At 43.1% G+C, this 26,758-nt stretch overlaps 2 protein-coding genes across 8 annotated transcripts; one reads left to right on the forward strand and one right to left on the reverse strand.

Moving 5' to 3' along the window:
* Positions 1 to 16,885, forward strand: ARG2 (arginase 2). 6 transcript variants are annotated; one of them, XM_080994572.1, is made up of 9 exons: positions 1 to 152; positions 4,881 to 4,986; positions 5,607 to 5,679; positions 12,787 to 12,964; positions 13,960 to 14,119; positions 14,917 to 15,011; positions 15,153 to 15,257; positions 15,437 to 15,573; positions 16,449 to 16,885. In XM_080994572.1, the coding sequence occupies exons 3-9, from the start codon at positions 5,676 to 5,678 to the stop codon at positions 16,652 to 16,654; spliced, it is 885 nt and encodes a 294-aa protein (XP_080850698.1). In that variant the 5' UTR covers positions 1 to 152; positions 4,881 to 4,986; positions 5,607 to 5,675; the 3' UTR covers positions 16,655 to 16,885. The 6 variants fall into 6 exon arrangements, with proteins under 6 accessions (XP_080850698.1, XP_080850693.1, XP_080850694.1 ...); XM_080994567.1 differs by lacking the exon at positions 1 to 152 and adding an exon at positions 1,469 to 1,542; XM_080994568.1 differs by lacking the exon at positions 1 to 152 and adding an exon at positions 1,469 to 1,542 and having other exon boundaries at positions 4,884 to 4,986.
* On the reverse strand, positions 16,833 to 26,667 carry VTI1B (vesicle transport through interaction with t-SNAREs 1B). Of its 2 annotated transcripts, none has more exons than XM_080995422.1 (6): positions 26,215 to 26,667; positions 24,753 to 24,811; positions 23,448 to 23,639; positions 20,571 to 20,744; positions 19,050 to 19,111; positions 16,833 to 17,205 (listed from the first exon to the last, which is right to left on the reverse strand). In XM_080995422.1, exons 1-6 carry the CDS (start codon positions 26,621 to 26,623, stop codon positions 17,115 to 17,117), a joined length of 987 nt encoding a protein of 328 aa, XP_080851548.1. In that variant the 5' UTR covers positions 26,624 to 26,667; the 3' UTR covers positions 16,833 to 17,114. The 2 variants fall into 2 exon arrangements, with proteins under 2 accessions (XP_080851548.1, XP_080851549.1); XM_080995423.1 differs by lacking the exon at positions 26,215 to 26,667 and adding an exon at positions 25,880 to 26,174.
* Positions 26,668 to 26,758: the final 91 nt, after the last annotated feature.

The following is a 26,758-nucleotide window of genomic DNA, read 5'->3' on the forward strand; positions in this document are numbered from 1 at the left end:
CTGCGAGCCTCGCCTCTCAGCCCATGATATCCGTCCGCGCTTTTCTTCTCATTCCCAGGCTACACCTAAGCTGGCCATTTGTCTGGTCACGCTTCGGCAGGGACCAGACAATGCCTGGGACTCAAAGAGACGCGCAAAATGTAAATTCTGAGGTAAAGGATGACGTCAGCAACGAATGTTACGTAACGTTAAGAATCCCAACAAAATAAAATTTAATTATTATTTTTTAAAATCTTTCCAGTAGCACCTTAGAGACCAACTAAGTTAGTTATTAGTATGAGCTTTAGTGTGCATGCACACTTCTTCAGAAAGCTCATACCAATAACTAACTTAGTTGGTCTCTAAGGTGCTACAGGGAGGATTTTATTTATTTATTTATTTGTTTGTTTTGTTTTGACTACAGCAGACCAACATGGCTATCTACCTGTTAAGAATTCCAGTTTAAAAAGGAAAAGAATGCCATTTTATAACTTCTCCCGTCCCTTTCTTATTCTTAAAGGTAAAGGGACCCCTGACCATTAGGTCCAGTCGTGACCGACTCTGGGGTTGCGGCGCTCATCTCGCTCTCTAGGTCGAGGGAAACATCGTTTACCTTCCCACTGGAGCGGTACCTATTTATCTACTTGCACTCTGACGTGCTTTGGAACTGCTAGGTTGGCAGGAGCAGGGACCGAGCAACAGGAGCTCACCGCCAACCTTCTGATCTGCAAGCCCTAGGCTCTGTGGTTTAACCCACAGCGCCACCCATGTTCTTATTCTTATGCAAGTCCAATTCTTCTACCGGATTCTTGGGCGAATACTGTGGCAAAGAATTTCAAGTAGACTCTCGGAAGAAAAAGCAAATTCCCCACAATTTGTTTTCCATATAAGCTAAACAAGCTATAGCTTAGGGCCCCACTCTCTTGTATTTCACTATTGTATTTCACTATTAATATACTTCTTAACTGTATTTCAGCTCAACAATTACTTTGATAAAATACATATTTTGTTATGTGCAAATGGCTTTAAATACCTATTAGTTCCATAAATTACCATATAGCATATATTCAACACAAAAAAAACAGCAACAATTTGTTGTTGACAAAGGACAGCTGGACATATAAAGGGCCCCATTACCTTCAGTAGCTTAGAGCCTCATTAAACCTAAATCCAGCCCTGAGCGGGGTAATAAAACACTGAAAGAGAGTAGGCTAGTTTCTCACAAAAAAGTTAGAAGAATAATGCCTGGACACTTTTCCTCTTGCCTCAGTTTCTGCAAAACTTGCTCTTTTTTAAAAAAAAGAAACAAACAAGCTGGGAATCTGGGGGTTATGGTTCCTTTGGGGTGGGGTGGGCTAACTACCCCCTTCCTCCTGCACCCTGTGTGTCATCCCCAGCTTAACTAAATCAGGAGCTCATTAGAGACGAAACTAAAGTATTTTCTTGTGGGACAACTAGCGTGCAGATGTTCCTGGAAAGATGGAGTTATGTGCAGTAATGCTATATGCACTGTTACCTGGGAGTAAGACCCACTGAATGCAGTTGGACTTACGGTACTTCCAGGTAAACATGGATTTCACTATTATTCATTGTAATATTCTCCTGTGGATGAAACAAATAGAAGGGCTACCTTCACTGTTTAGAGTAGAATCAAACTTGCTATTTACACCAAACAGCAACCTCGGAGTTTACTACCATGGCAGTTGCATTAGTACATCTATCAGTTTCTATATTAAGTTGCATATAGACTTACGAAATTCATTATATTGCTCTGTTGTTTCAGGTTTTCTATTAATTGTAACTTTTAAATGTGTGTTATGATGTGATAGACGTTTTGCACTTATTTTGCAATTTCTATCTTGTCTGTTTTATATACTTAACAAGTCTAGGATGTATCTTCACCATAAAAAGAACATGAAATACATTCATGTTCTTTAAAATTTACATGAACAAAAAAACCCGAAATATCCAGTGTACAATTTAAACAAAATTCCCAGCACCCTTAACTAACTACAGTGCTCAGGATTCTTTGGGGAAGATGTGCTCTAAATAAGCTTTAAATGTATGGTGTGTAAACAGCTGACATCTGGAGGGTGACAGATTCCCAGACCCTGAGCTGCAGCCTACAGGGTAGGTTTGTTTTAATTACTCTGAATTATCCACTAGCAAGTCGTGATAATTACAAGATTGATTGGTGTTTTTCCATGTCCTGAATGGTAGGTTTCCATGAGGTGAGGAATCTAGTGCTGATTTGGAGAGTGCATAGTTGTGTCTCAATATAAGGTAGTTTCATATCTTTTAATCTAACTCAGAGGAACCTATGAATTAGGAGTATGATAACATTAAGAGAAAACTAAGTTTGTGGAACTATACTGAGGCTGCAATGCTACACCATTTTTCTGGGAGTAAACCTGGCTGAGTAAACCAGTAGGACTTACTTTTGAGTGACACATTTATATATAGAGAGAGAGAGCAGACTTTTTTCCAGGGGGGTACGCAGGGGTACGCATACCCCTAAACATTTTGTGAATCTAAGTTTGGCCTCATTGAGCAGCAATATTTCAATATGAGTAGCAAAATGAGAATAAAGGTAAAGGGACCCCTGACCATTAGGTCCAGTCATGGCCGACTCTGGGGTTGCGGCGCTCATCTCGCTTTACTGGCCAAGGGAGCCGGCGTACAGCTTCTGGGTCATGTGGCCAGCATGACTAAGCTGCTTCTGACGAACCAGAGCAGTACATGGAAACGCTGTTTACCTTCCCACCGGAGCGGTACCTATTTATCTACTTGCACTTTGACCTGCTTTCGAACTGCTAGGTTGGCAGGAAAATGAGAGTACAGTACCACTAAACATTTTTTTTAAGGAAAAAAAAGCACTGGATAGATAGATCAGTTGGCAGAGCATGAGATTCTTAATCTCAGGACCATGGGTTCTGGTCCAGGAGGTTGGACTAGATTACCCTCGTGATCCCTTCCAACTCCACAATTCTATAATTCTATGATATCCACTCCTTTAAGCCCAGGAGAGCTGGGAGGGTGCTTCGAGTGCGCAAGGCAGAGTTCCGAACTGGGGCAATGGCAGGGCCGGAATGCTGCGCGCTGCCGGTTCCAGGCCCTTTTGTGTGACTCAGGAGTTGCGCGTGTGTGTGTCAGAATGGGTGCGTGGCAGCCGGCAAGACCCAAGTTCCGGGATGGGGGGAACCCTGCAAAATAGCGGCTTCTGCGCTTTTCACAGCAGCCTCTGTTTAAGATGATCCATGTCAGTCGCGCCCTTTCATCATTATTTTCCCTAGGAGAAAAATTGTGAGGCGGGTACTTTTCTCTCTCTCTCTCTCTCTCTCTCGCTCCCCCCCCCCCTCTCTCTCTCTCTCTCTCTCTCTGTGTGTGTGTGTGTGAACTAGGTAGTGTGCTTTGATTAGACCGCGAAACTTTGAAAAGTGCCGATATATAGAGAAGGAGCCGGGTGGGAACTGGCTCGGGGACGTTTCCAGAGATGGCAATCGAGAGATAGGAAGTGGTCCCGGGCTCTTTATTGGAAGGCGGCCAGCTTTGGTAATCGGAGAGCTGGCTGGAGTCCGGCTGCCCCGTCCCTATCTCGGGGACCTAGTGCTGGGGGCGGGGGCGGTAGAGGCGGGACTCCCAGGGCGGACCAGCGAGGGGCGACGCTTCGCACGTACGACGAGGTACTGGGTTCATGCCTCGCGCCTGCAGTCCAAGCAGCAGATTGTAGGGCGGGAAGACTTCGAGATCCTGCACGGCAATGGGTGCTACTCAAGAAGGCAAAGGAAATCTCTTTAGAAACAGGAATAGCCCCTGTTCCTCAAGCAAGGCGATAGATTTCTCTCCCACTGCAATCCTACGACTTCTAACTGGAATTAAAGTATCCCATTTCTTTAATTCTTACCTTTATTTTGATGATTGATTTCAAGCACTTGTGTAACATCCTTCAATAGATTTCAGGACTGGGAACAACGGAAACCCCTAAAACATCCAAGCCATAGCATTGGAAATAGTAATGGAGCAAAAATGGTTTAACAGTTGCAGTGTGGGAGTATGTAGTAGCGTTTCTTCCCTCTAGCTATGCTATCTTTTCCAATCCTCAGGCCCGTGTGGATTATGGTTTTGTGAGGGTCAGTGATAAGAGTGGTTAGAGTGTTGGACTCGGGCCTGGTTAGAAACCTCACTCAGCCATGAAGCTCACTGGGTGATCTTCGGCCAGCCACAGTCTCTCAGCTTACCCTACCTCACAGGGGTGTTGTGAGAATAAAATGGGGGTGGGGGTGGAGAACCGTGTACAATATCTTGATCTCCTGGAGGAAAAGATGGTATATAAAAGGGGTGTGGGTGGGTGTGTCCGAACGCACCTCTTTGCTTGAAGATTGAGAGATGGTGCAATTCAGTGTGAACCGTCCAGGCTTCACAAATGGTCTTTGAAATGTCTTGCTTGACCCTTTGGACGGGCGTGGGGGGGGGAGTACAAATATATTTTTAAAAGAAATGTAGATGAGCATGGCGTGCATGGAATAACTCTGAAAGGGCAAGCGACCCGCAGCAGGAGAAGAGAGGGGTGTGTGCGGGAGGGGTGTGTGGAGAGAGGGGGACGTGCGTCCCAAAGGCAGCCAAAGCAGGTTGGTCACGATTCTGCCCCGGGGTCTCGGCATCCCCGGGGGCACTCGGAGGCACACCTCCGCGGAGCTGCGCGGCGATTGGCCGGATGGCGAGAGCAGCCCAGGGAGGCGGCCAGGGGGCGGGCGAAGAAGCATCGGGGCGGGGAAAGGGCCGGGCGTGTGCGCTGCCTCGCCTGCTCAGCTAGCGGAGCCGGCTGCTTATAAGGAGCGAGCGATCCGGTTCCTCTTCCTCGGTGCTTTGCACATCATCACCTCCGTCATGTCGCTTCGCAGCAGCTTCGCGCGGCTCCTCAAGCAGCAGGCGGGCTCCTCGATACAAGTCCAAAAGAGACCGGCGCACTCGGTGGCCCTCATCGGAGCCCCTTTCTCCAGGGGACAGGTGAGTGAGCACTGCGGGGGGGGGGGAACGAGGCGGTGTTTGGGTGTTGGAGACAGAGGGATAGGTGGGCCTTCACTCAAGGTAAAAGACTGTAACTCTATTGCAGCCGAGCGCAGGTAGGAGGAACAGAGCTGGGGGGGCAAGGGGAGGGGAGACAGAAAAGGAAAGGCAGTCTGGTGTAGTGGTTAGAGTGCTGGACTAAGACCAGGGAGGCCGCGGTTTAACTAAACTACGTTCTAAAAGGACAGCATCCTCCCTCCCGCCTGGGGGTGATCCGTGAGGCCCAAGCCCTCCTTGGGGCGAGTGACGCTTCGCCATAATGCTGGAGGAGGACCGCACGTGGTCATTGGGGCAGGGATGGAATCCTTAAGATCCGCACAGTGATATTTTTTGGCTGGGGGGTGTTTTAAGATGCGTATATCTTTAAAGGGATGGACGGTCGGAGCAATGTTAGCTGCGGGCGGGGGAGTGTTCCTGCGCGCACCGGGCAACCGGCTTCCCGAGCGTGGAAATTTCCACGCGCTTCTCTTTCGGCGCTGTGACTCAGCGGCGTCCGCTTCTCCGCTTTCCCGGAGGCGCGCATAGCATCACCGCTCCTTTCCTGTTTTGTCTTCCTCCAGAAAAGGAGAGGAGTGGATCACGGTCCAGCAGCCATAAGAAATGCAGGGCTGGTGGGGAAGCTGACTGGCATGGGTAAGTAAGAGGTTTATTTTGAAAGAAACCGCCTCTCCCGTAGGAACATAGCAGGCTGCCTTAGACCCAGTCAGACCACTGATTGCTCCAGCTCAGTATTTGTCCACATAGCGACTCTCCAGGGTTTCAGGCAAGTCCCACTTGGAGATGCGGGGGACCTTCAGTGTGTACCACCAAGCTACATCCCCAACAATTGCTTTTCATAGAGAAGGTAAGTGAGTTCTCCCCCACCCCCATGACTGATGTGAGTCTCTTTAATGCAAAAGTTAGCTGTTGGGAGAGATTTGGCACTCTCTGCAGAAATACAAACCTCCTTTCTTTGAGAGGAAAGCCCTCTCAATTTGAAGCCTGATGTACATATGAAAGAGGTGGCATGTGTCCTCTGAGGGCTTCTCAATAAGGAGGCAAAGGAACTCAAGAGGCTCCTAGAGTGACCTTCCCTTTCCTCCTCAGGAATTTTCTTCTTTGTCTGTATGCAGAGAATAAAAAGCTTGTGTAGCCAGAGGCAATGTCCTTATTTCAGCTTAGATAAATTGGGTTTTTTTGGAATTTTGGATTCAAATAAAAGCAGAAGCTGCCCTAAGGCACAGTTGGCTTAAGACATTTTGATGGGAGGTGTTATGTACTGAATCCTAGAACAATAGGATCCAGAATGCAGCAGTCTGATTGGTCCGCAGGAGCCACCCAATCCAGGTGGAAGTGAATCAGTGACCTGATTGGCCTAAAGGAGCAGCCCGGAATTAGCCAATCACGCGGGGCCCATTGTGTAAATAATGTATATACGGCTAGACGTTTTGGGGAAAGTTTAATTCATTGCTATTATGAGCTGAATAAAGAGCATGAAATTCACACTCGACTTAGGAGGCAAACAACAAAAGTCCCCCCCCAACAAGATACTTAATACCCAATTTTGGCAATGGGGGGGAAATCCTACAAGTGCCTCTTCCTGGGAGTAAAAATATAATAACATAATAAATTAAATGATTTAACAAATCAATGTATTGTCATGCCCCCCCCCCCAAAAAAAACCTGTCTGGCACAGCTACCTCATTCTATGACCAGCCAAGGAATCAAGATTTAATATTACTTTTATATTGCATTTGTGGTATTGGAGAATCAACAATTTGCCCATGTCTATTCCAGCAGAAGTAATCTCACAGAGTGACTGAAGCTGTTTATTTACCAAAACCAGGCCTAAAGCTCATAGTTTTCTGCATCCAATAACTTGAATTCACTGTGTTAAGTTGGACTTCTTTCGATGCTAAGTCTTAGCATATTCCTTTTGTGGTTTTGGTGAATGAATGGATGAATGAGAGGTATGTGCTAATGTCCCTTATGAGTCTCTTCTACTGGCAGTGCCTGATTTCCAGAAAGTTATGTAATTGGCAGCACAGCTGTCATTTTAGCCAAACCCTTTTAAATCAGTGTAGTTATTTTTCTGTGACTCAGCATTAGTCACCTTCTTACAGGTACCCTACCTGCAATTCACACAAAAATTGGATTTGTGCTATTATATCAGGAATGAAAAAAGTTGATTGATCAGGCATCTCAGTTTCCTGAAACATTGAACATATTGAAACATTTGCCATCTGAACTGATCTTAATGTTAATTGTCTGATCTGGATATGTTTGTTATAGCCATTTGACTCATCCTCACAAACAGTGTACAGTTTTTTTCATATTGTGAGTTTCAAAAAACATACAGTGTGAATTGTGAAAATACTTCAAATGATTGTCAAAGCATATACAGTAGTACCTTGGTTCAAGAACAGCTTAGTTTATGAACAACTTGGATTAAGAACGCTGCAAACCCAGAAGTAAGTGTTTTGGTTTGTGAACTTTGCCTTGGAATATGAACATGTTCCACTTCCTGTTGAGTGTGTTCCATTTGTAAATTGAGTCCCCTGCTGCTATGGGAAAGCATGCCTTAGTTTAAGAATGCTTTGGTTTAAGAACGGACTTCCGGAATGGATTAAGTTCATAAACCAAGGTACCACCATATAGATTAGGCAACTAACTATGCAGATCCATCAGCTGTTCAAAATCTGCTACAAAACTCCATGGGTGGTATTAAACTAAATAGTTATGCTGTGTAGCTAAAAGCTGTTGCGCTAGAGTCACTTCCCTCCCCTCCCCTCTCCTCTCCCCACATACACCCTAAATCTGCTGCAGAGGGTAGGAGAATTCCCCAGAGCAGATTTAGCAGGGGGGCGGGGAGCATGCAAGGGAAGGAGAGGGCATTGAAGTAACACTGCACAGCTAAAATCCGTTGCGGTACAGTACCCTTTTAGTTGTGTTCCAAAAGTGCCTTGAAAGCAGGAGTGGAGTATCCTCAGTCTGGAGCCAAATTTAATCTGCCCTTGGAGTCCTCTCCAGCTGTAATATGGCAAGGGAAAAGGGTTTTGATGTTGTATGAAAGGTGCAACTACAGCTTCTTTCTGAGCAAGAAGATCAAAGCACAAGGGAAAATGTTTAGACCAACTTGTGTTCCTTGCAAATACAGTCATACCTTGGTTTTCGAACAGCTTAGTTCTCAAATGTTTTGGCTCTCAAACGCCACAAACCCAGAAGTCACTGTTCCAGTTTGAGAACTATTTTTGGAAGCCAAACATCCGACGGAGCTTCTGTGGCTTCCGATTTGCTGCAGGAGCTTCCTGCAGCTAATCAGAAGCCGCACTTTGGTTTTCGAATGTTTTGGAAGTTGAACAGACTTCCGGAACAGATTCTGATTGACTTCCAAGGTACGACTGTATGCAAAAAGTAGTCTATGCATTAGGCAACTGCCTGCCACTGCTTTAGATAGCTATGAGTTAGGACTTGCAATTGAGCTATGCATTGGCCCTGTTTGCATTCTACTGCTGGTATTTGGGGTATGGTTACCAGACGTCCCCGTTTCCTGGAGACAGTCCCCGGATTTACAAATCTGTCCCCGGACAAAATCCGTCCCCAGAATGTCCCCGGATTTCATTTAATATCCCTGGATTTATATTTTAAGTGTGGTAGATTTATTAGTAGGGAATTAATGTTGTGTGATTCGTTCAACGGCACAAGACACTTCATATGAGGACTTCCAGCGAGGCAAAATGGCGGGCGCCATGGCAGCGAGCTGCTTCTGAAGCCAGCCAGAGCCAACTGTGCTACCAGGTTGGCTCCAGGCTGTTGAGACTGCTGCTGGCACTGCCACTGCCAAGGGGGAGCCAGGGACACCCAGTGTGTCAACTGGGGGAACTGCTGACACCCCTCCATGGGACCCAAATCGAGCCAGGCGCAAGAGTGCCCAGCCACCTGGCCGACTGCCCACTGGCACTCTGGGGCCAGGAAAACCCTGGAGCTGACGTAAGGAGAAGGAGTAGAAGAGGAGGAGAAGGAAGAGAGAAAGGAGGGAGAAAAAAGAGGGGAGCCCCAACCTTGCCGCACTGCTGCCGCCGCAGCTGCCACTGAGCAGGAGAGGTAGGAGGGCACTGGGAGGGCAAGGACAAGTGGCCAAGCCCAGGCCCGACCTGAGCCTACTCCATGGCGGCTAGCACTCCAAGAGAGCAGGCCGGGGCCCAGAGGAAGGCCGCATGACAGGAGACCGCAGAAGAGAAGATATTACTTCTTAATATTTTTTTAAAATAACTTTTTAAAAATAACTTTTTTTCTCTTTTCAAAAATAAAAAAGTGTCCCCAGATTCTTTGAAAAAAAATAAAATCTGGTAACCTTAATCTGGGGTGGATTTGGAACATCCAAAAGTGCATTGGAAAACACATATAAGTGCTTCAAAATTTACCAAATTTTGCTCTTTGTCATGTGTATTCTTCCACTCCTTTCAGAAGAGATTGATTCTGTTTATCTGTTCTTTGGGGGGGGGGATGAACAAAAAGAAGCTTTGTTATAAAGCTGCTGAAAAATGAAGAGCAGTGGCTCCAAGTGTATTTGGTAACTAAAAAATAATAATAAAAAAAAAATAATCCTGTAGCACCTTTAGATACTTTGCCTTTGCTGTAGATTGGTACAGCTTTCCTCCTTCTGATACAGAAGTACAGACAAGACTTAACAGCAGTAGTTTCATAACTGAAAGCTCTTTCTCAGTAGTTTAGAGAAGTATAGCTTGATAAAGTGGCTGTGACTTGTGAAGTATGGTAAACGTGATGTCATCAACTGATGAAAGTATGCTTCTCTTGAGCAATCCTTGCAACCCAGTCAAGTGCAGATTTAACCTCTGCTTCTTGTTAGGAAACAAGGTTAATTCGGTCACATGATTCACTAACTAATCTTTTCAGCTTGGTTATGTTAGAGCAAACCTTGCAGTTACAAATTCCAGAGCCACAAGGTATTGTTACCTATCTCACAAATGAAAATTAGATCCATTCAAAAAAAATGGAAGAGCAGTTGTGACTCACTCCCAACTTATGATGAAGTTGCAAAGCAAGATGAATAGAGTACGTACACAAAAACATAGAAAAAGGGACAATTGCTTTCTATAATGTCGTCTCAACTTCCTGTTCCTATTGAGCCTCTGTCACATTGTTGTCATGCTTGCCAATGAATCAACTTATCAGTGCCACATTGGAGTTTTCTTTTGTAACATTTCTGTTGACATACATAAACGTCAGAGTCTGTTACATAACGTGCAATACACCCATTGGTGTCTCTGCATAGCTAGGAATTTTTCCTTTGCTTAAATTGGCTTGAAAACCTAATTTACATAGCTGTCAAGCACAGGCCATTTCAGTTTTGCTTTAACCAGACTTGATAATTTGGAAGCAAGTGAAGCTATAAGGTTCACATGCAATTGAGATCACCTACACACCAGACGTGCAGAGCTGGTCCCAAAATTTGGAGGAGGGGGCATTGAGCATGCATGATGTCACATATGCAGCACTCCCCACCCTGGCCAGGACACATTGGTGTCCCTTTGAGGTGTCCCATTTGTGATGGGGAGTGTGAAGATCGCCCTCCATTGCCCTCCACGCCTCCTGCACTCGCCGGAGGTGCTGGGGGACGGCAGCACCCTAGAAATATTGAGGGGGCTGAAGCCTCTTCTGCCCCCTATAGCTGGAGCCCCTGCTACACACCCTGCAGTATTGATTAAATCAAATATTAAAGCAAGTGCCAATTCCCCCCTTTTTTGAGCAATCGGCATACAGTATTGACACATCAGTATAATTTCTGCTCAGGACAGAGCTCAGATTTCATAGGATAGATAAATGCTGATCATGGGAACATGGGCGTTTCCCTGGTTTTCCATTTATTTGGTCTTGTTCAGGGGAGAGCTCCAAACAAAAAGCAGGAGGGAGGAAAAAAAACCCTTAAAGTCAGTGAAACTAGCTGAATATAAATGGCTTCATAATTACACTTTCTCTTTCTCCTGGCTCCTTGCCAGAAACTCCTTGTGCAGACAACCTATAGAAGAGGCAGGCCTGGTGTCAGATGACTCTCTCAAGGCTTCAGCACAGTAACACTATCTGCACATGATGACCTAGTACACTGCCATTGCATCAGGTTGTGATGCAACTTTGTAGGTTTGAAGTTTGTAGACTGACTGATTTTGAATGCATTGTATTGCCAAATGATGTGGGTTTTATCTGGCTGATCATCCTTTTGAGATAAAGAGAGCACAGTGCCAAAAATATAGGCACTGTGGGTTTGGTGACCAGTCTTCATTTTGTTAATCTTTAACTGTGTTTTGTGTGTCTGTGCTGTTATTCCCTTTGCACTTATGTAATAATCACACTAAATGTACTACATGGATTACCCCATCATTTTGGGGAGTGGGTCTTGTTAACTGAAAATACTTAATTTATGGCTAATCCAAGAACACCGGAAGCTATAGCTTTACTGAAGCTAAGGAAGTGCGGATCTGGTCAGCACTCTGGATGCGAGATCATGGAGAGTTCCGTGTAAAAGAATGATGTGTATATAAGGAATATTTTAAATACTGATCCAATTTTCCAGTATAAAGTAACAAGCTAAAGCAAGAACTGTAAAGTTAGTTTAGGGGGATTCAGTTAACATTTAAATTTCACTTTAATATGTCTTTAATCTGTTTTTCTGCTATAGTGAAGCTTTCATAGAATTGTAGAGTTGGAAGGGACCATGGGGGTCATCTAGTCCAACCCCCTGCAATGCAATGATCTTTCATCCAATGTGGGGCTTGAAACCATGACCCTGAGATTAAGAGTCTCATGCTCTCCCGACTGAGCTATCCTAGGTTTCCTATAAATGACTATACTCCCATCTGATTAAATCTTAAGTTTGTAGGGGGCAGGAATCAAGATAGAAACAGTGGTGGTATTATGTCCTTGTTTGGGAAATATTTCCTTATTCAAACATGTAGGCAGCCATAGAATGGGAGCAGGGGCTTGCAAACACTTCACACCATATAGATATTAGGCCTATAAATAGCAAAGGCTTAGGGTTTCCCGAAGTCCGAGGGAAGATGACATTCATCAGGGAATGATGAAAGAGAGGAGTGGTATTGCAAGTCCTGGACTGCTGAGGTCCAATTACCTTAACCAAAGGAGAGGGTGTGTGTAGGAGCTGAAGCAGAGACTGGTTCAGGGGAATGCACAGACTGACTGTATTTCTAACGCAGCAGCCATGGGTGTGACCTATGGGATGGTGGCAAAGCCATTCAGTGGCAGGCCCTGTTGTTGAACACAGTGACACATCTGCCCACAAAGTCTGGGCACCAGCAGCAAATTACATAAGCACAAACTTGCTCTGCCCATGCTTCTGAATAAAGTGTTTGGGTGCAGTGAAAATCCAGACATCGGTCAACATGTCTACTCTTCTCTTACAAATATGAAGGTGGGGTTATTACCCAAGTCCTGTGGCAGGCTTCCTCAAACTCGGCCCTCCAGATGTTTTTGGTCTACAACTCCCATGATCCCTAGCTAGCAGGACCAGTGGTCAGGGATGATGGGAATTATAGTCTCAAAACATCTGGAGGGTTGAGTTTGAGGAAGCCTGTCCTATGGGATCCTTGAATAACGAGCGACATGGTTGCAAAGCAGCTGTTTACCTACCTCCATTAACCAAGTTAATACTAACCACCAGTATTTCCTGTCACTGGACTGGGCAAGTGCAATTACGTGCTTTCTTCTTTTCTTCTTTCCCCCCAGGTTGCCAGGTGTATGATCTTGGAGATTTAAATTTCACCCAGGTGCCCAACGATAATCTCTACAACAACCTAATCATAAACCCACGCTCCGTGGGATCAGCTAGCCAAGTTCTGGCAGACACGGTGAATGGAGCTGTTGCCGCTGGTCATAGCTGTGTAACCATTGGAGGAGATCACAGGTGAGTTGGGAGGGATCCGTGAGGAAGATAGTCTCTTGAATGAAATAAGCCTCAAAAAGCTTTGGGTAAAGTTCACTCCTCAACTGGATTCGTTAGTTCAAATTCCTGTTCACTGATTGAAAGTGACAGGCCACAGTCAAGTGTTAAATTATTGTCCCCCGGTGGCAAATATGAATCATCTTCGGTCCCCTGTGAGAGCATCTCTGGGGCCACAGGATATTGCACAGCTCTCTGAGGAAGCCCAACGCTGGAGGTCTCTTATTTGCAGCCTTGTGATCCTCTAGAGCAGGGTTTCTCAAAACTTGAGTTTTCAGCTATTTTTGGAGTAGTAACTCCCATTATCTCATCTAGCATGCCCAGTGGTCAGGGATGATGGGAACAGTAGTCCAAGAACAGCTGGAAACCCAAGTTTTGGAAACACTGCTCTAGAGCTATCCCTCTACCATACCAGTTGCTGGAGAACAATAGTGGGAGGGGGGGCTATTGTCTTCATCTGCTGGTTGTGAGCTTTCCCAAAGGCATCTGGTCTGATCCAGCAAAGCTGTCCTTATATTCTTATGAAGTAATGGGTACTGTTTATAAAAGGATGTGACTGTATGTATACACACACACACACACAGTAAGTTCATTTAGTAAATGAACTTGTTTTATTTATTGATCTCAGAGGAGGCACAGCAAGGTATCTATCAGTGCCTGTAAGAACCAGATATGAGGCACAGGTAAACTGCTTTAGCTTTGCCAGAAAGGCAACCTCCAACAGCTGCAAAAAGAACGCCAAAAACCCTTAGGTAGAATTTATTGTGGATTTCGCATTTTTTAGCATATCAGGAACCAGGTTATATAATTATCACACATACTGTACAGCTGTCAAATTCCTTTGTAAAACTCACAATTTTCTCAGTGTATTAACCCAAACTTAAATTAATACAAGAAACTTTTGAAGTAAACTGGACTGATAAAAATCTGAATCTGATTTTTTATTTTTATTTTTGCAGTTTAGCGCTTGGGTCAATCAGTGGTCACTCAAGGCAGTACCCACACCTATGTGTGATCTGGGTTGATGCACATGCTGACATTAACACTCCACTCACAACCCCATCAGGAAATCTCCATGGACAGCCAGTCTCATTCCTTTTAAGAGAACTTCAAGATAAAGTAAGTGGGGATTATGCTGGACAGCTATAAAATAGATTTTATGCAATCTGTTTTGTACCATGTTTGTAAGGCAGGCATTAAAGTCCAATTTTAACTTAGCCTACAATCTTGAGCAATTTAATTTTAAATCCAGAACATTATAGAAATAACCCCCAGAAGGAGACAGGTAGTTCAATTATTATTGATGTCTGCATAGAACCTAGCTGGGAACACCAGACCCTGCCCTATGCTGGACATGATTTTAGCATGAAAGATGTGCTACTATTTCCTCACTTGCAGCCCCCGTTTAGAAAACAGCATATTGCAGTCGCAATAACTCCCTTTCAACTGCTAGATACTTTTTGTTCTTCTGGACTAAGATACAGGCAGTCAGGGTTCAATGCTCAGCTCAGCCATGAAACTCACTGGGTGACCTTAGGTTAGAAGGAGAGAAGGTGACTTGCCCAACTCATGGAGTTGTGAGATCAGAATGAAGAGAGAACCATGTATGCCAACTTGTGGCTAAAGACAGGTGGTTAATGCCACCCACTTATCAAACACAAAGTGCCACAATCACAGTCAGGTGACCCGTTTTTGCTTGTGCTGTTTGAAATTGAATTGTGCAAGCAAAGCACTGTGCTATGAGGTCAGGTGTAGGACAGCTGGGCCCGTATTGGCCAAAACAGCTTCAAGGTCCAAATGTGTATGTATTGACACAGTTGAGTATGGTGTTCATTATACATCACCACTACACCATCATGTAAACAAGCCTAGTGTTAAATATCCAGGACTATGGTAATTCTTCTATTCCTCTATAGGTGCCGCTGCTTCCTGGATTTTCCTGGCTAAAGCCCTGCCTTTCACGATCAGATATTGTATATATTGGCCTCAGAGATGTTGACCCTGCTGAACAGTAAGTACAGGATATCTGAACTGGGAGATATCTTTCTTATTTTTTTAAAAAAATACGTACTCGGCCTACTGCCATCAGCAAGAGGTATGTTGCAGAACATTATAGCTTTAAACATTTATATATTTTTTTCTTTTTAAACAGCTATATTTTGAAGAACTATGGCATCCAGTATTTTTCAACGAGAGATATTGATCGTTTGGGAATCCACAAAGTGATGGAAAGAACATTTGACCACCTTCTGGGCAGGTAAAACTTCTTTGAGGATGGACATTTTGGGAAGTGGCGTTAGGCAAAAAATACTTAACCTATTCACATGTCAGCAAACGATCAGCTTGTCATATCCTACTGATCAGTCCCCAGTTACCATGATGTGATTTATTTCACATGGGTTATACCTTGTATTATAAAGTGATTCTCCTTCACAGAGGACAAAGACCAATCCACCTGAGCTTTGACATTGATGCCTTTGACCCAACTCTGGCTCCAGCAACAGGGACTCCTGTCTTGGGTGGATTAACATATCGTGAAGGCATGTACATTTCAGAGGAAATACATAACACAGGTAAGAACCAGACAAGCACATTTTACTTTCAGCTTTGGATAACATGATACAAGTAAGCACTTGCATGGCAGCTGTGTTACAGAAGTATTCAGTGTTTATTTAAAATGTTGGAGTGTAAATGAGAAAGAAGCTCTGGTTCTCTTCCTTAATTCACCCCATGCTAAGGAAATTAACAAGGATAAATTGGAATGGACAGTAGTAAGGATAAAGAGAGTTCTCAGGCGCTTTCAGACATCAAAATTGCACTTCCTTGTTAGTACAAGACAAAAACCAACTTTACTCAAATGTTAAAATTATTACAGCTAAAAGCTACACCTAACAAACTCCCCATATGAAACGAGGCTTGCTTACAGGAACAATAGTTTTAGCTGCTCTATCATCAAGTTGCCTTCATTGAGGCTCCCTTGCAGCCTTCCATTATCAGGACCTTGGCAGCTTCCATAGCAAGGGGAGGTGGGAACCTAATATCTCTCACTTGACTCATCCAGTTTAATTATAGCTGTTAGGCACTCTTAAAACACTAAGGATCCATGTAGCAGCATCATTTAAAACATTTAACTACTTATTTGCAGTATCTCTATAACAATGTTGCATGCTACTGGCAAGAACATAACCTAGAAACAGGGCCAAACTGGCTAGCAGTTATCATTGCTTTGGGGCTGCAGTTTGAAAAGGCAATTCAAGATTATGCTAAATACTGCAGTACTTTTAAAACGGCAATAATTTATTTCAGTCAATGCATGGCCGGAAACTTGGATTCATTCATACAAAACCCATATGCCGTTGCATATAGCGCAGACCACACCTGCCTTTTGGCTGAAGTGATGCTTTAAGTTCTGTGTCTTCCATGTAACTCAGTGTCTTTAATTTCCCAGGCCTGCTTTCAGCCATGGACCTTGTAGAAGTAAATCCACTGCTTGGAGATTCACAGGAGGAAGTGAATGCAACAGTTAACCTTGCAGTAGATGTGATTGCTACATGCTTTGGGCAGACAAGAGAAGGAGCGCACATCATGTTTGATGATCTCCCAACACCCAGTTCACCAGATGAATCTGACAGTGAAGAGCAAGTACGGATGTAGGACCCTCAAGGATCAACAGATACTTCAAAGGGGCATTATGTACAAATCTGCTGATCTACTCAAATGGACTGGCTAAAACCCAACTATACCACATTCTGAAGTGTTCACCAGTTTTGGAGAGACTAGTTACTTTTCCCACTGCGTGACCAAACCGCTGTATTACAAGCTAGACAACACATCGGCTTAGGTGAATGTTTATTACTTTGCAATTATACAAAAACTTACCATCCCTTCACTGCCCTCTGTCTTTCTTTACAGATACATTTCCTCTCAGTAGCCCTGCAGCATTCTCAAACGAACATGCTGTTAAGACTTGACAACACACCAGTATTGTCCTTCAACTGTAGTAAATATAATCCACTCCTTTCATTGCTGAAGAGCTGTTCCTTGGCAATGATTGTAATACAGTCCTTAAGATAGATGGAAGGCCTGAAAACAGCTGTGTGTGCGTCAAGAAGATTCAGCTGAAGAATTTGTAGTATACAACACCTCCCAGAATGACTAACTCCAAAATGATGATAAAGGAGAGCAACAGTTTGTTTGTCATAACCCTAGAAGGAAAGATAAGACATGAGATTTATTTGGGTTTACAAAAAATCTTATTTGCATTTAATGTTGCCCATGGAAATCATTCTCACTTAGATGAGACAGAAGCATCGTTTCATATTTAGACAGTGAAAGCTATTGTGTATTTACGCATAAGAAAGTCTGGGACTTAGTCCCAGGTGAGTGCATATAGGATTGTATCCCATGTTGAGGAAATAATAAAAGGGAAGAGTAGCAAGAACTTATATTTGAGTTCACCAAAACCAGCATTGTTCCTGGGATTCCTTATAAAAAGCTAACTTAAAATCACATAAATGTATTAGTATCTGACTTAATATGTAAACATTCAGGAAAGCAGCAATTAAAATAAGTTAACACCTTGAAAAGCTGGTGACAAACCAGCTAGGTGACAATTTCAAGAAAATATTGATTGTCACAAAAAAAGATACAGAAACAAATTTGTAGCACGATAAAAGCTCAATTCAGATATCACAGCAAACCATGATTCACTGCAACTGTAGTTGAGTCTATACTGCATTTTTGCTTGCTTGCATCATCTGAAAGTTGTGAGATACTACCCCAAACAGCTCTTCCCTGCTGTACTGCTGGGAAAGTAGCACCACATGCTGCTTTGTTATCACCTGATGGCAACCCCAAGGCAGCAGTGTATCCAGTGCCCACTCAGAAACTTTCAGGTTGCTTCTGTGCAATTGTGCAATATGTTCTCTCCTCATTCAGCATTCTGCCAAAAAAGTTTGTCCTGAAATGAGCATAAAACATCCTTTGATTTTCAGGAACATTTTCCCATAACCCCTCTCCCTTTCCTATAAGCATGAAGTACTTATATGCAGTTATGTAGTTAGCCAAATAATGGGCCAGAAACTTCTGAAAATATCTGGAATGTGCACCATAGAGAGGAATAGGCATGCTTCACACCTAATTGTGGCTGTAAATAGACGTATCTTGTAGTTCAGCAAGAGAACACAACAGAGTCACTATCTTCTGGAATACTGTCTTGGATATGTTTCCCTTTGTACAGTTAGCTCAATAATAATAAAAAAATGTTTTCTGAGTGCATTCATTCCCTTGCTTTCTTTTGCATTCACATTGAGACTCAATTTAGCAACTGGGATATATAAGGGCTAGGATGTACTGGGTGGTTGGGGAGATTAAGGCTGTAAACTGAAGAAGTCTAGAGAAAAGCACATTTAAAGGAACCACAGTAAGAGCTGCCTGAGTGCTTTCATTTTTGACTGCTCAGAAATCTCTCTCTAGCGCAGAGATGGAGGAATCTTTTTGGGTTCAGTGGACGAGATCTTTACTTTCCTCCACCCCCACAGACCACTTTTGATAGGTTGGTGCCCCTGTCCACCTGTCAATCATATGACATGATGACTTCAGGTGACTGATCCTGCCCACCTGTCAAAGTTGACCTGTCAAGAGTGGGCAAGGCAGCATCCAGAAGGACTAGACTCTACTCACCAGCTGATGAGTGGGTATTTAGATCAGATGGCTGCAAGCGTCTGCTTCGCAAGCATGTTTCCTACAGGGAACACCCTGGCAAAGCAGGTAATTGCTTGTTTTCACTTCAAGGCAGCATTCTTTTTGGGGAAATGGTGCCTGCTCCACACAGTTTTTAGAAAATGCTATTTCATCAACACTCAGGATCCATGCAAGGATGAGAAGGCAGTGTTTGGGCACCGGGGAACATTTTGGGACTGGCCAAATCTGTATAAACGTGATGGGCTGCATTTGAACCACACTGGAACTAGACTGCTGGCACTTAGTACATTAAAAAAAAATATCAATCCAAGTCTGAAAATAACTGATTATTTAAGTGGCATCTTACTTTCTTGACATAGCGCGCAATATCTTTCGACTTTTGCTTAAATTTTCACTTGTGTTCACCAGCTAAAAAGGAAAAAACAACAACATTTATTACTATTAAGTTGCAACTTGAGTTTGTGCTCATGGATACCTGCACCTGAAGGTCAGCATCACAAATTAAGTACACAGAATGAGGCTCAAGCACATGCAAATTGAAGCACATTTGCTTAAATGCTTATTCTTAAGGTGCAGTCAATAAGTGTGGCATCATAAGAATAGACTTACAATGCAAGGGCATGATTTAACTTTTGTTTTAAATATCTGTACTGCTACCATGTTCGCACAGGCTAGTATGTCTCAAGTAGTCATTTTTAACCATGGCTATGTGTACTCTGTACTAAGAATGGTGAGATTCTGTGCCCAAGCAATTCAAATGGAATATCCCCAATGGGGCTTAAGCACATGCAAATAGGTATAATGCAAAAGACATCTTACATACTGTGAGTTCTTCAACCCATAACAGTTATGTTAACTGGGCAAATTTGTGTAATTCTTATTTTGTATAATTTGCCATGGTTTTCCTCTCACGAGGAGGGCCAATGAGCTCTGAAGACACCAAAGCCCCACCAGCAGCCACTTGAACTTATTCAGCAAATCTTCTCAGATTTCAGCAGGCCTCAGCCACGCAATTTCAAGCATTTATTCACAACCATAAGGGCTAAAACTTGCTTTTAGAAAAATGTAAGCACAGATTCAGTGCAACAAATATTTTGTGCATTTCTTGGGTTCCTGCAGAATCTCAGTATGTACATGCAGCTCTGTTATTCAGCCAGCACAGAAAGAAAATTATGGAGTTTGTACTTGTTTTAGATACATCCCTACATCTGGCCTACATCTGATACAACAGAAGGTTGTTTGCAGAACCAATCTCTCTCCCTCCCAGCCCACATCTCCTGCAAAGTCTCTCTGAAGGATCAGAGGCTATCCTGAAACATGGGAGTTGTGCTGCTGAAAGTGGACTGCTGAGCTGGGAAATCACCCAAAATAGGGAAGAGAAACTTTGCATGAGGGGAGCAAGGAGGCTTGAGGGAAATCAGATGCATAGGCAGACTTGTAAAAGTGCAGATCTAAAAAGGAACCCTGAAGTTTATCTTATTTTGGGATGGATGTGAAATTATGTGCTCATTACAGAGTTTTTACCAATACAGCCATACCTTGGATCTCAAACACCTTGGCTCCCAAACAAATCGGTTCCTGAACGATTGAAACCCGGAAGTAAGTGTTCCGGTTTTCAAACGATTTTCGGAAGCTGAATGTCCTGCGCGGCTTCCGATTGGCTGCAGGACGCTCCTGCAGCCAATAAGAAGCCGTGCCTTGGTTTTTGAACAGTTTTGGGAGTCGAATGGACTCCTGGAATGCATTCTGTTCGAGAACCAAGGTATGACTGTATGTGTTTTAAAAAATAATTCTCTAGCTTCTTGCTTTTGAATTGGCATGTGTTTATTCTGAACATGTGAAACAACAAAAAAAGCTTTCCACTCACTCTGCCTTTGGTGCGGTCCAACTGCTCCCGCTGCTCCCCAAGTACTTCAATGATCTCTGTACCAACTTGATCGGTCTCTGCAGCAATCTGGTGTGAACGCTCTATGCTCTGAGTGGCTCGGTTCAAGCTTTCTGTTCCTTGAAGCAGCAGCACCCTCTGAGACTGGAGCTGGGTCTTAAAAGAGACAATTCAGACACATTTTTAAAAGGCAGAGAAGATATTTTACCTTCTGATAAGGTCTGTGTGAGACGACACAGCCTAAATGGGTGACTGGAAATCTCTGCTTTATAAGAACATTTGACCATTTCCATGCTTGTGTAAGCTTTTACCATTGTCAAAGACGTGTGCATTGTGCCTGAGGGGGAAATACGGTAAATAAATGGACAGAGACATATTTCCCAGATAAAAAAACAGTGGCTCATGCAGAAAAAAGCATTTCCTGTCTTGATCATTTTTCTTTGATGAAAATGCAGACAACTTATGAACAAATAATTAATATATATTGTTACTTTTATCACAATTATACCAAACCAAGCCCTACTATTGTGGCAGTTTCATCACCTAATGTAGAAGTAAGGAGAACATATTCCTTCCATACCTGAGCGTCTCTCCCTGTCCCTTCGCCTAAACAACTCAGGCCCTGGTTAGAGAGCTGGAAGACCAGGGTTTAAATACTCACTTGGCCATGAAACACACTGGATAATCTTGGGCCAATCACTGTCTCTCAGCCTAAACTATCTCACAGGATTGTTGTGAGGATAAAATACAGGGGCAAAGAGCCATGTGTGCTACTTTGAACTTCTTGGGGTGAGGGAAATGGGATATAATATAGTAAATAAATACAATAATCTACCCTTCATGCTTTATAATCGTGCATTTAACAACCAAGAGTGACTGTGGAAATCTATATACATAACAGTAAAAGCAGCCCCCCCCCTCCCCAAGTTGGCAGGAGGCATGGATTGGAACATGTAAGAGGAGACCTCTACCATGGAGAAACTCCCTACTCCTGCAGGAAAATATGGGGAGCAGAGGAGATAACCATATGATCTCTTGGCAAACCACCTCTCATTTGCAGTGGTGTATTCACACTGTTCTCTGCTACCAAAAAATGAATTGTTTTAACTGATTTTAATAGTGCATTTTATATAGCTGTAATCTGCCCTGAGCAGACAATTGCTGAGAGACAGGATTCAACCAGGAGCTGTGGGAGTGAAGGGAGAGCTGTTAGTGGAAGGGGTGTGGGCACTGTGGGGGGCTCTTTAAGAAAGAGAAATGAGAGCAAAGGAATTCCTGTTCCTTCCTTCCAGCTCTCTCAATGGTCAACATGTAATATTATTCAAGAATACCATTAAAGAAGCAGCAGATGGGATGAACCATACACACATAAACAAGTCCTAACCAATAAAAGATATACCATAACAATATGGAGACCAGAGATCTTTGAGAACTTTCCCCCAGGTAAGCTTTAAGAACCCCAGATCCTCAGTGTTGCCTCTGGCATTGCAAAAGAGGTTGTCAAATGAAGTTTGCTCCTTTCCTGACAGACATTAAAGAAAGAGAATCAATCCTCTTTCAGCTTTAACTGCTAAATCTGACCTGGGCAACACGGAAGTCTAAAATAACATATGGCATAACTCCAATCAGGACACAATCGCAAGCCTCCTACATAAGCAAGGGGAATTTATGGCCAAGTTGATATGTGATATCTTAAATATATTTAATCCGCATACCCCTTTTTTATTTAATCTGTGAATGTTTTATTGCAGATACCAAAGATGGATGTGCTCCACTAGAATTGAACAATGAAGCATAACACAAATTGCATTCTTTGCTATACCAGAGGCGCATGCAATATGGCAAATCTTATCTTTTTTTTAAACTGAAATTAAATCCATGTGTTAGATCAGGAGCCATATGTATAAGTATAAACCACACATGCACCATTTTAAGTATCCCCTTCCTTACAAATATGGTAAGTGCTGAATTTATTTGTTTGCTTATGCATTTTTTAAGTGTCTTTAAGTGGGTGCTTGTGGAAACCTGCCTTGCTCTTTTTAGCTGCCTCTTTCTGTGATTAATTGTACTTACTTTGCTGAATTTAATTTAGTATTTAATTGTTGTTTATGCATTAATTGAATATTCTTTCATGTTGCATCCAGTTGTGGTAACAATATTGATGAGTAAGCTGCAAATGTTTTCAATAGTATTTGTGGTCTGTCCCATATTTATGTGCAAAAAAAAAAACACCTAAGAGGTCAAAACTGTAACTCTATCAAATCAGTGCAGCTGAAAACAACCAGACTGTTTGGTCTTAACAGCTTAATGCTTTTTCTTTACAATAATAACCACAGAAAACTTATTGACAGTACTTGAGTGAAATCAATATGCCTCAAATATGCGCCTTCCACAATACTGATATGCATACAGAGATTTTGGAAGCCATAGTTCAGAGATGCTTTTGGAATATAGAATATTCTATATTCTCTCTAATCCAGAATTTGTTGAGAAAGAAAAATAACATTTTAAATATACAATTTCCTTCTAACAAGAAGCGGTGGTTTATTTTCTTCCACTTAAGAAAAACTGTGCCTTCCTATCAGCGCTCTTAAAAAACTTATTGATGTTTGTCAATATAAAAAATGCATTTAAATCAAAAGAAGAAAATAAATTGTCAGCCCTACTAATTTTGCACTACTGAAATTATGCTTTCTGAAGAACTTATGTATTTTTCCATATACTTGCATTGTTGCAATAAATACAATCACAACTCCTCTGTACATATTGGAAAGAATTAAACTTAGCAAGAACCATAAGAGCTTTGTCACCAATACAAATAAACAAAATCAATATAGTTAATTTATACCTAGTACTCACACTCTGCTCATTTTCTGTGGCGTAGATCCCAAATTTTGGGTCTCCATGTCCTCCTGGAACCACTCCCAAATCTGAACTTTTCATCTTCCTCTGAAACATGGCAAGTTCTCTTCTGTAAGTCCGAATTTTGGCCATCATTTGATTGTGGAAGGACATTGGAGCATATTTCAGTTCTTCTTCCATTTCCCGTAGCTTTAGCAAGTTTTAAAAAGCAGATACCAAAATCTTTGTTTAAAATGTCCTTGAAGTAAATCAGCAAAGTCTGAGGATAGCTAATAAGCCAGGACTCTGTGTTATATTTTGTAAAAACATTACCCCCACCCAAATTTCTTAATAGGATATATAATTCCCTGCGTTTAAATCATGGTGTACCGAATATTCAGCAAGCTTCTTTATTTTTGCCCTCCTAATAATATGAAAACTCCAAAGACAAAAACGGAACTAAAAGTAAATAGAAGAAAAGTTTCTCTTATCAATTGAAAAATATTATTGAAAAAACATAAAAGCAATAATCAGAAAATGGACAGCACACAGAAAGTTCTAAAAATATAGCAGAATCTGAAAAGATACTGAAATTTTTTGTTTGGTACAATTTTAAAAGTATTATCAAATAGTTCTTTGTTACAGCACTCACTATTACGCTTAGATGAGTCAGTCAACGATTTTTAAGCATGCAACCGTACCTCTATATTTTTTATTAATTTCATAACATTTATATAGCACTTGATTGTAAAAAATCTCAAAGCTGATTACAAAAGATAAAACAGTAAAATGTACAACCCTATATTAAAACATACAAAAGTTAAAATACTAAAACATTAAAATTACCTCAACTTTTTAAGCATCTGGGTAGGCTTGTCTAAACAAGAATATTTTCAGCAGTGAATGCACCTGCTTGATCTCAACAGGCAGGGTGTTCCAATTGTAGGCGCTGCCACACTAAACAAGAGGGTTCTTACAAATGCAGAATAAATATTATGTGGCACCTGTAGTAGTGCCAGTTCTACAGATTGAAGAGGTGATTGAGTGGGCATAGGTGGGGTAAGGAGATCTTGTAGGTAAATTGGTCCCAAGTTGTTAAGGGCTTTATATACCAATAGTAACACCTTGAACTTGGCCCAGTAGCAAACTGGGAACCAGTGTAGATCTCTGAGCACAAGTGTTATATGCTGGCAAGGCCTCACTCCTGTCAGCAATCACGCTGCAGCATTCTGCTCTAACTACTGTGACAAGGCCTTCCCAGTCCAGGAATGGCCATAGCTGTTCTAAAAGCCCTCTCCCTCCAATTACAATTCATATCCTTACCGTTTCATTTGCTTCTTTTTGTTTTTCATCAAATTCTCGAATCAACTTCTTCTTCTCTTCTAGAAGACATAACAGAAAAGATGGGGGGGGGGGGGATTAGCACAACAATCAGCAATGCCAAAAGGAATTCTCAGTGCAAATAAACATAAGAGTGTATACATTTTTTTGTGACAGCCTTTGACTATCTTATTGTTTCAGTGAAAATTATTTTCATGGTCAAACTGTATTAACTGATCATGTAAAATCACTTTAGAAATAACTATCAAAAGATATGTTATCCTCCTAGTCCTCAACCAAGCCAGGGAGCCTATTAGTTTGGTTGGTGACTAGATCTCACTCTTTCAAACAAGGTAACATGGGAGATTCAGGGGCAGCCAACAAGGTGTCCGCCAGATGATGGATTACAACCACCAACATCCCCAAGAGCTGGCAATGCTGGCTGAAGCTGGTGAGAGCTGTAATACAACAGGATATAGAGGGCACATTTGTAATGCGTAGGCCTCATCCACACAATATTTCTGTCTCCTTTTAAAAAGGGGACGGATTACACATCCAGATCTGCAAACAACAGAGAGACATGTCTGCTGTTACTCATGAATGTTTCCAGAATATCTTATATTAACTATTTTGGATTTCATTACAGGAATAAAATGCATATAGTTAGACACTCCAAAACCCTGTATAAAACTACTGTCAAACATCAGATCACTGGAAATAAACAGCTACCTGACTTTTAGAAGACGTCTGAAGGCAGCCTTGTTTAGGGAAATTTTTAACGTTCAAAGTTTTATTCCGTTTTTAGTGTTCTGTTGGGAGCCGCCCAGAGTGGCTGGGGAAACCCAGCCAGATGGGCGGGGTATAAATAATTTTAAAATTATTATTATTATTATTATTATTATTATGCTAGAGCAAAATGTGACGTTTATAAGAATCCTGTTTAAAATAGCCATTTGAACTCCACTGTGAAATATCTAGGATCGGGCCGGTAGGAGGCAACCTTCTGGGGTTGTGATCTCTCTGGTTCTTTTCTGAGCACCAGGCTTCTTTTTTTAACTGCATTAAATTCCACGCTCAACTTCGCCTTCCTTCCGCATTCCAACCACGCTTAGAAGCGAGGGCGGGGTCACCTATTATTATTATGATTATTACGGGTCCTCCTCCTTTGACAGCCGCCTGACACGCAGAAATCAGCGAGGAAGTTTCTCCCGGGTCACTTCGGGCTCCTTGCGAAGAGAAGCGGCCGCGTTTCTGCGTCTCGGTCAGGATGCTGCTCAGAGGCGGGTTCAGCAAAAGTAAACTCAACGGCATCCCCTCTTGCAGCAACCGACGCCTAGCCGGACGGCAGCGCTGCAGGACCCGGGCTTGTCGGGAACGGGACGGGGTGGCGGCGGTGGCGGAAGGGTCCGCGCACGGCTTGTCCCGTCCCCCCCCCCCGGCTCGCTCGGGCCCCGCTGCTACGTACCAACGGCCGAGCTCCCGCGCAGCCTCTCGGGGGCTCCTCGCAGCTCCCCGTGCAAGCCGCGGAAGATCTCGTGCAGCCGCTCCAAGTGCTCCGAAGAGCCGGCTCCGCGCTCCGCCATGACGCGAAGAGGGAGCGGGAGCAAAGCGGCGCCTGCCCGAATCTGAGGCCTGGTCACCGCGGCCTGGTAATCACCGGCACCTTCTCGCAGGCGCTTCCGGGAGGAGGAAAAGCGGACGGGGGCCTTCCCTCTCGCCGACAGGATCCCTGCTCCGCCATCCGGGGGCCTGAAGCCGCGTCGCCGCCAGGAAGTGTCGTTTGCACAGCGCCGCCCAGCCTCTGGAGGGGAAATCGTTTCCATGGAGATAGAAAGAGACCTTTCAATAATCATATATGTTTTTAAATAATCCATGGCAACTTTTTGTAATGCAAGCCTTTTTTTGTGTCCTCCTGTTCAGAGGAGAGAGGATTAAAGCAGCAGTCTTCACACTGTTGGAAGTTAGGCTCATTTGCTTGTTACACCCCCCCCCCATAATTTTTATTTGAT

This window comes from Podarcis pityusensis, assembly GCF_964106645.2.
Source record: "Podarcis pityusensis genome assembly, chromosome: 1".
Taxonomy (NCBI): Eukaryota; Metazoa; Chordata; class Lepidosauria; order Squamata; family Lacertidae; genus Podarcis; species Podarcis pityusensis.

What these genes read in the sequence shown, in the direction of transcription:
- VTI1B (XM_080995422.1), bottom strand. Translation starts at nt 26,623, where the DNA reads ATGGATTATTTAAAAACATATATGATTATTGAAAGGTCTCTTTCTATC. An exon ending in AAAAAGAAGCAAATGAAACG is followed by an intron (nt 23,640 to 24,752) that starts GTAAGGATATGA and finishes AACTTGCTAAAG; the next exon opens with CTACGGGAAATGGAAGAAGA. An exon ending in CCACAGAAAATGAGCAGAGT is followed by an intron (nt 20,745 to 23,447) that starts GTGAGTACTAGG and finishes GTCTCTTTTAAG; the next exon opens with ACCCAGCTCCAGTCTCAGAG.
- ARG2 (XM_080994567.1), top strand. Translation starts at nt 1,484, where the DNA reads ATGCACTGTTACCTGGGAGTAAGACCCACTGAATGCAGTTGGACTTAC. An exon ending in TAAGAGAACTTCAAGATAAA is followed by an intron (nt 14,120 to 14,916) that starts GTAAGTGGGGAT and finishes ATTCCTCTATAG; the next exon opens with GTGCCGCTGCTTCCTGGATT. An exon ending in GATGTTGACCCTGCTGAACA is followed by an intron (nt 15,012 to 15,152) that starts GTAAGTACAGGA and finishes CTTTTTAAACAG; the next exon opens with CTATATTTTGAAGAACTATG.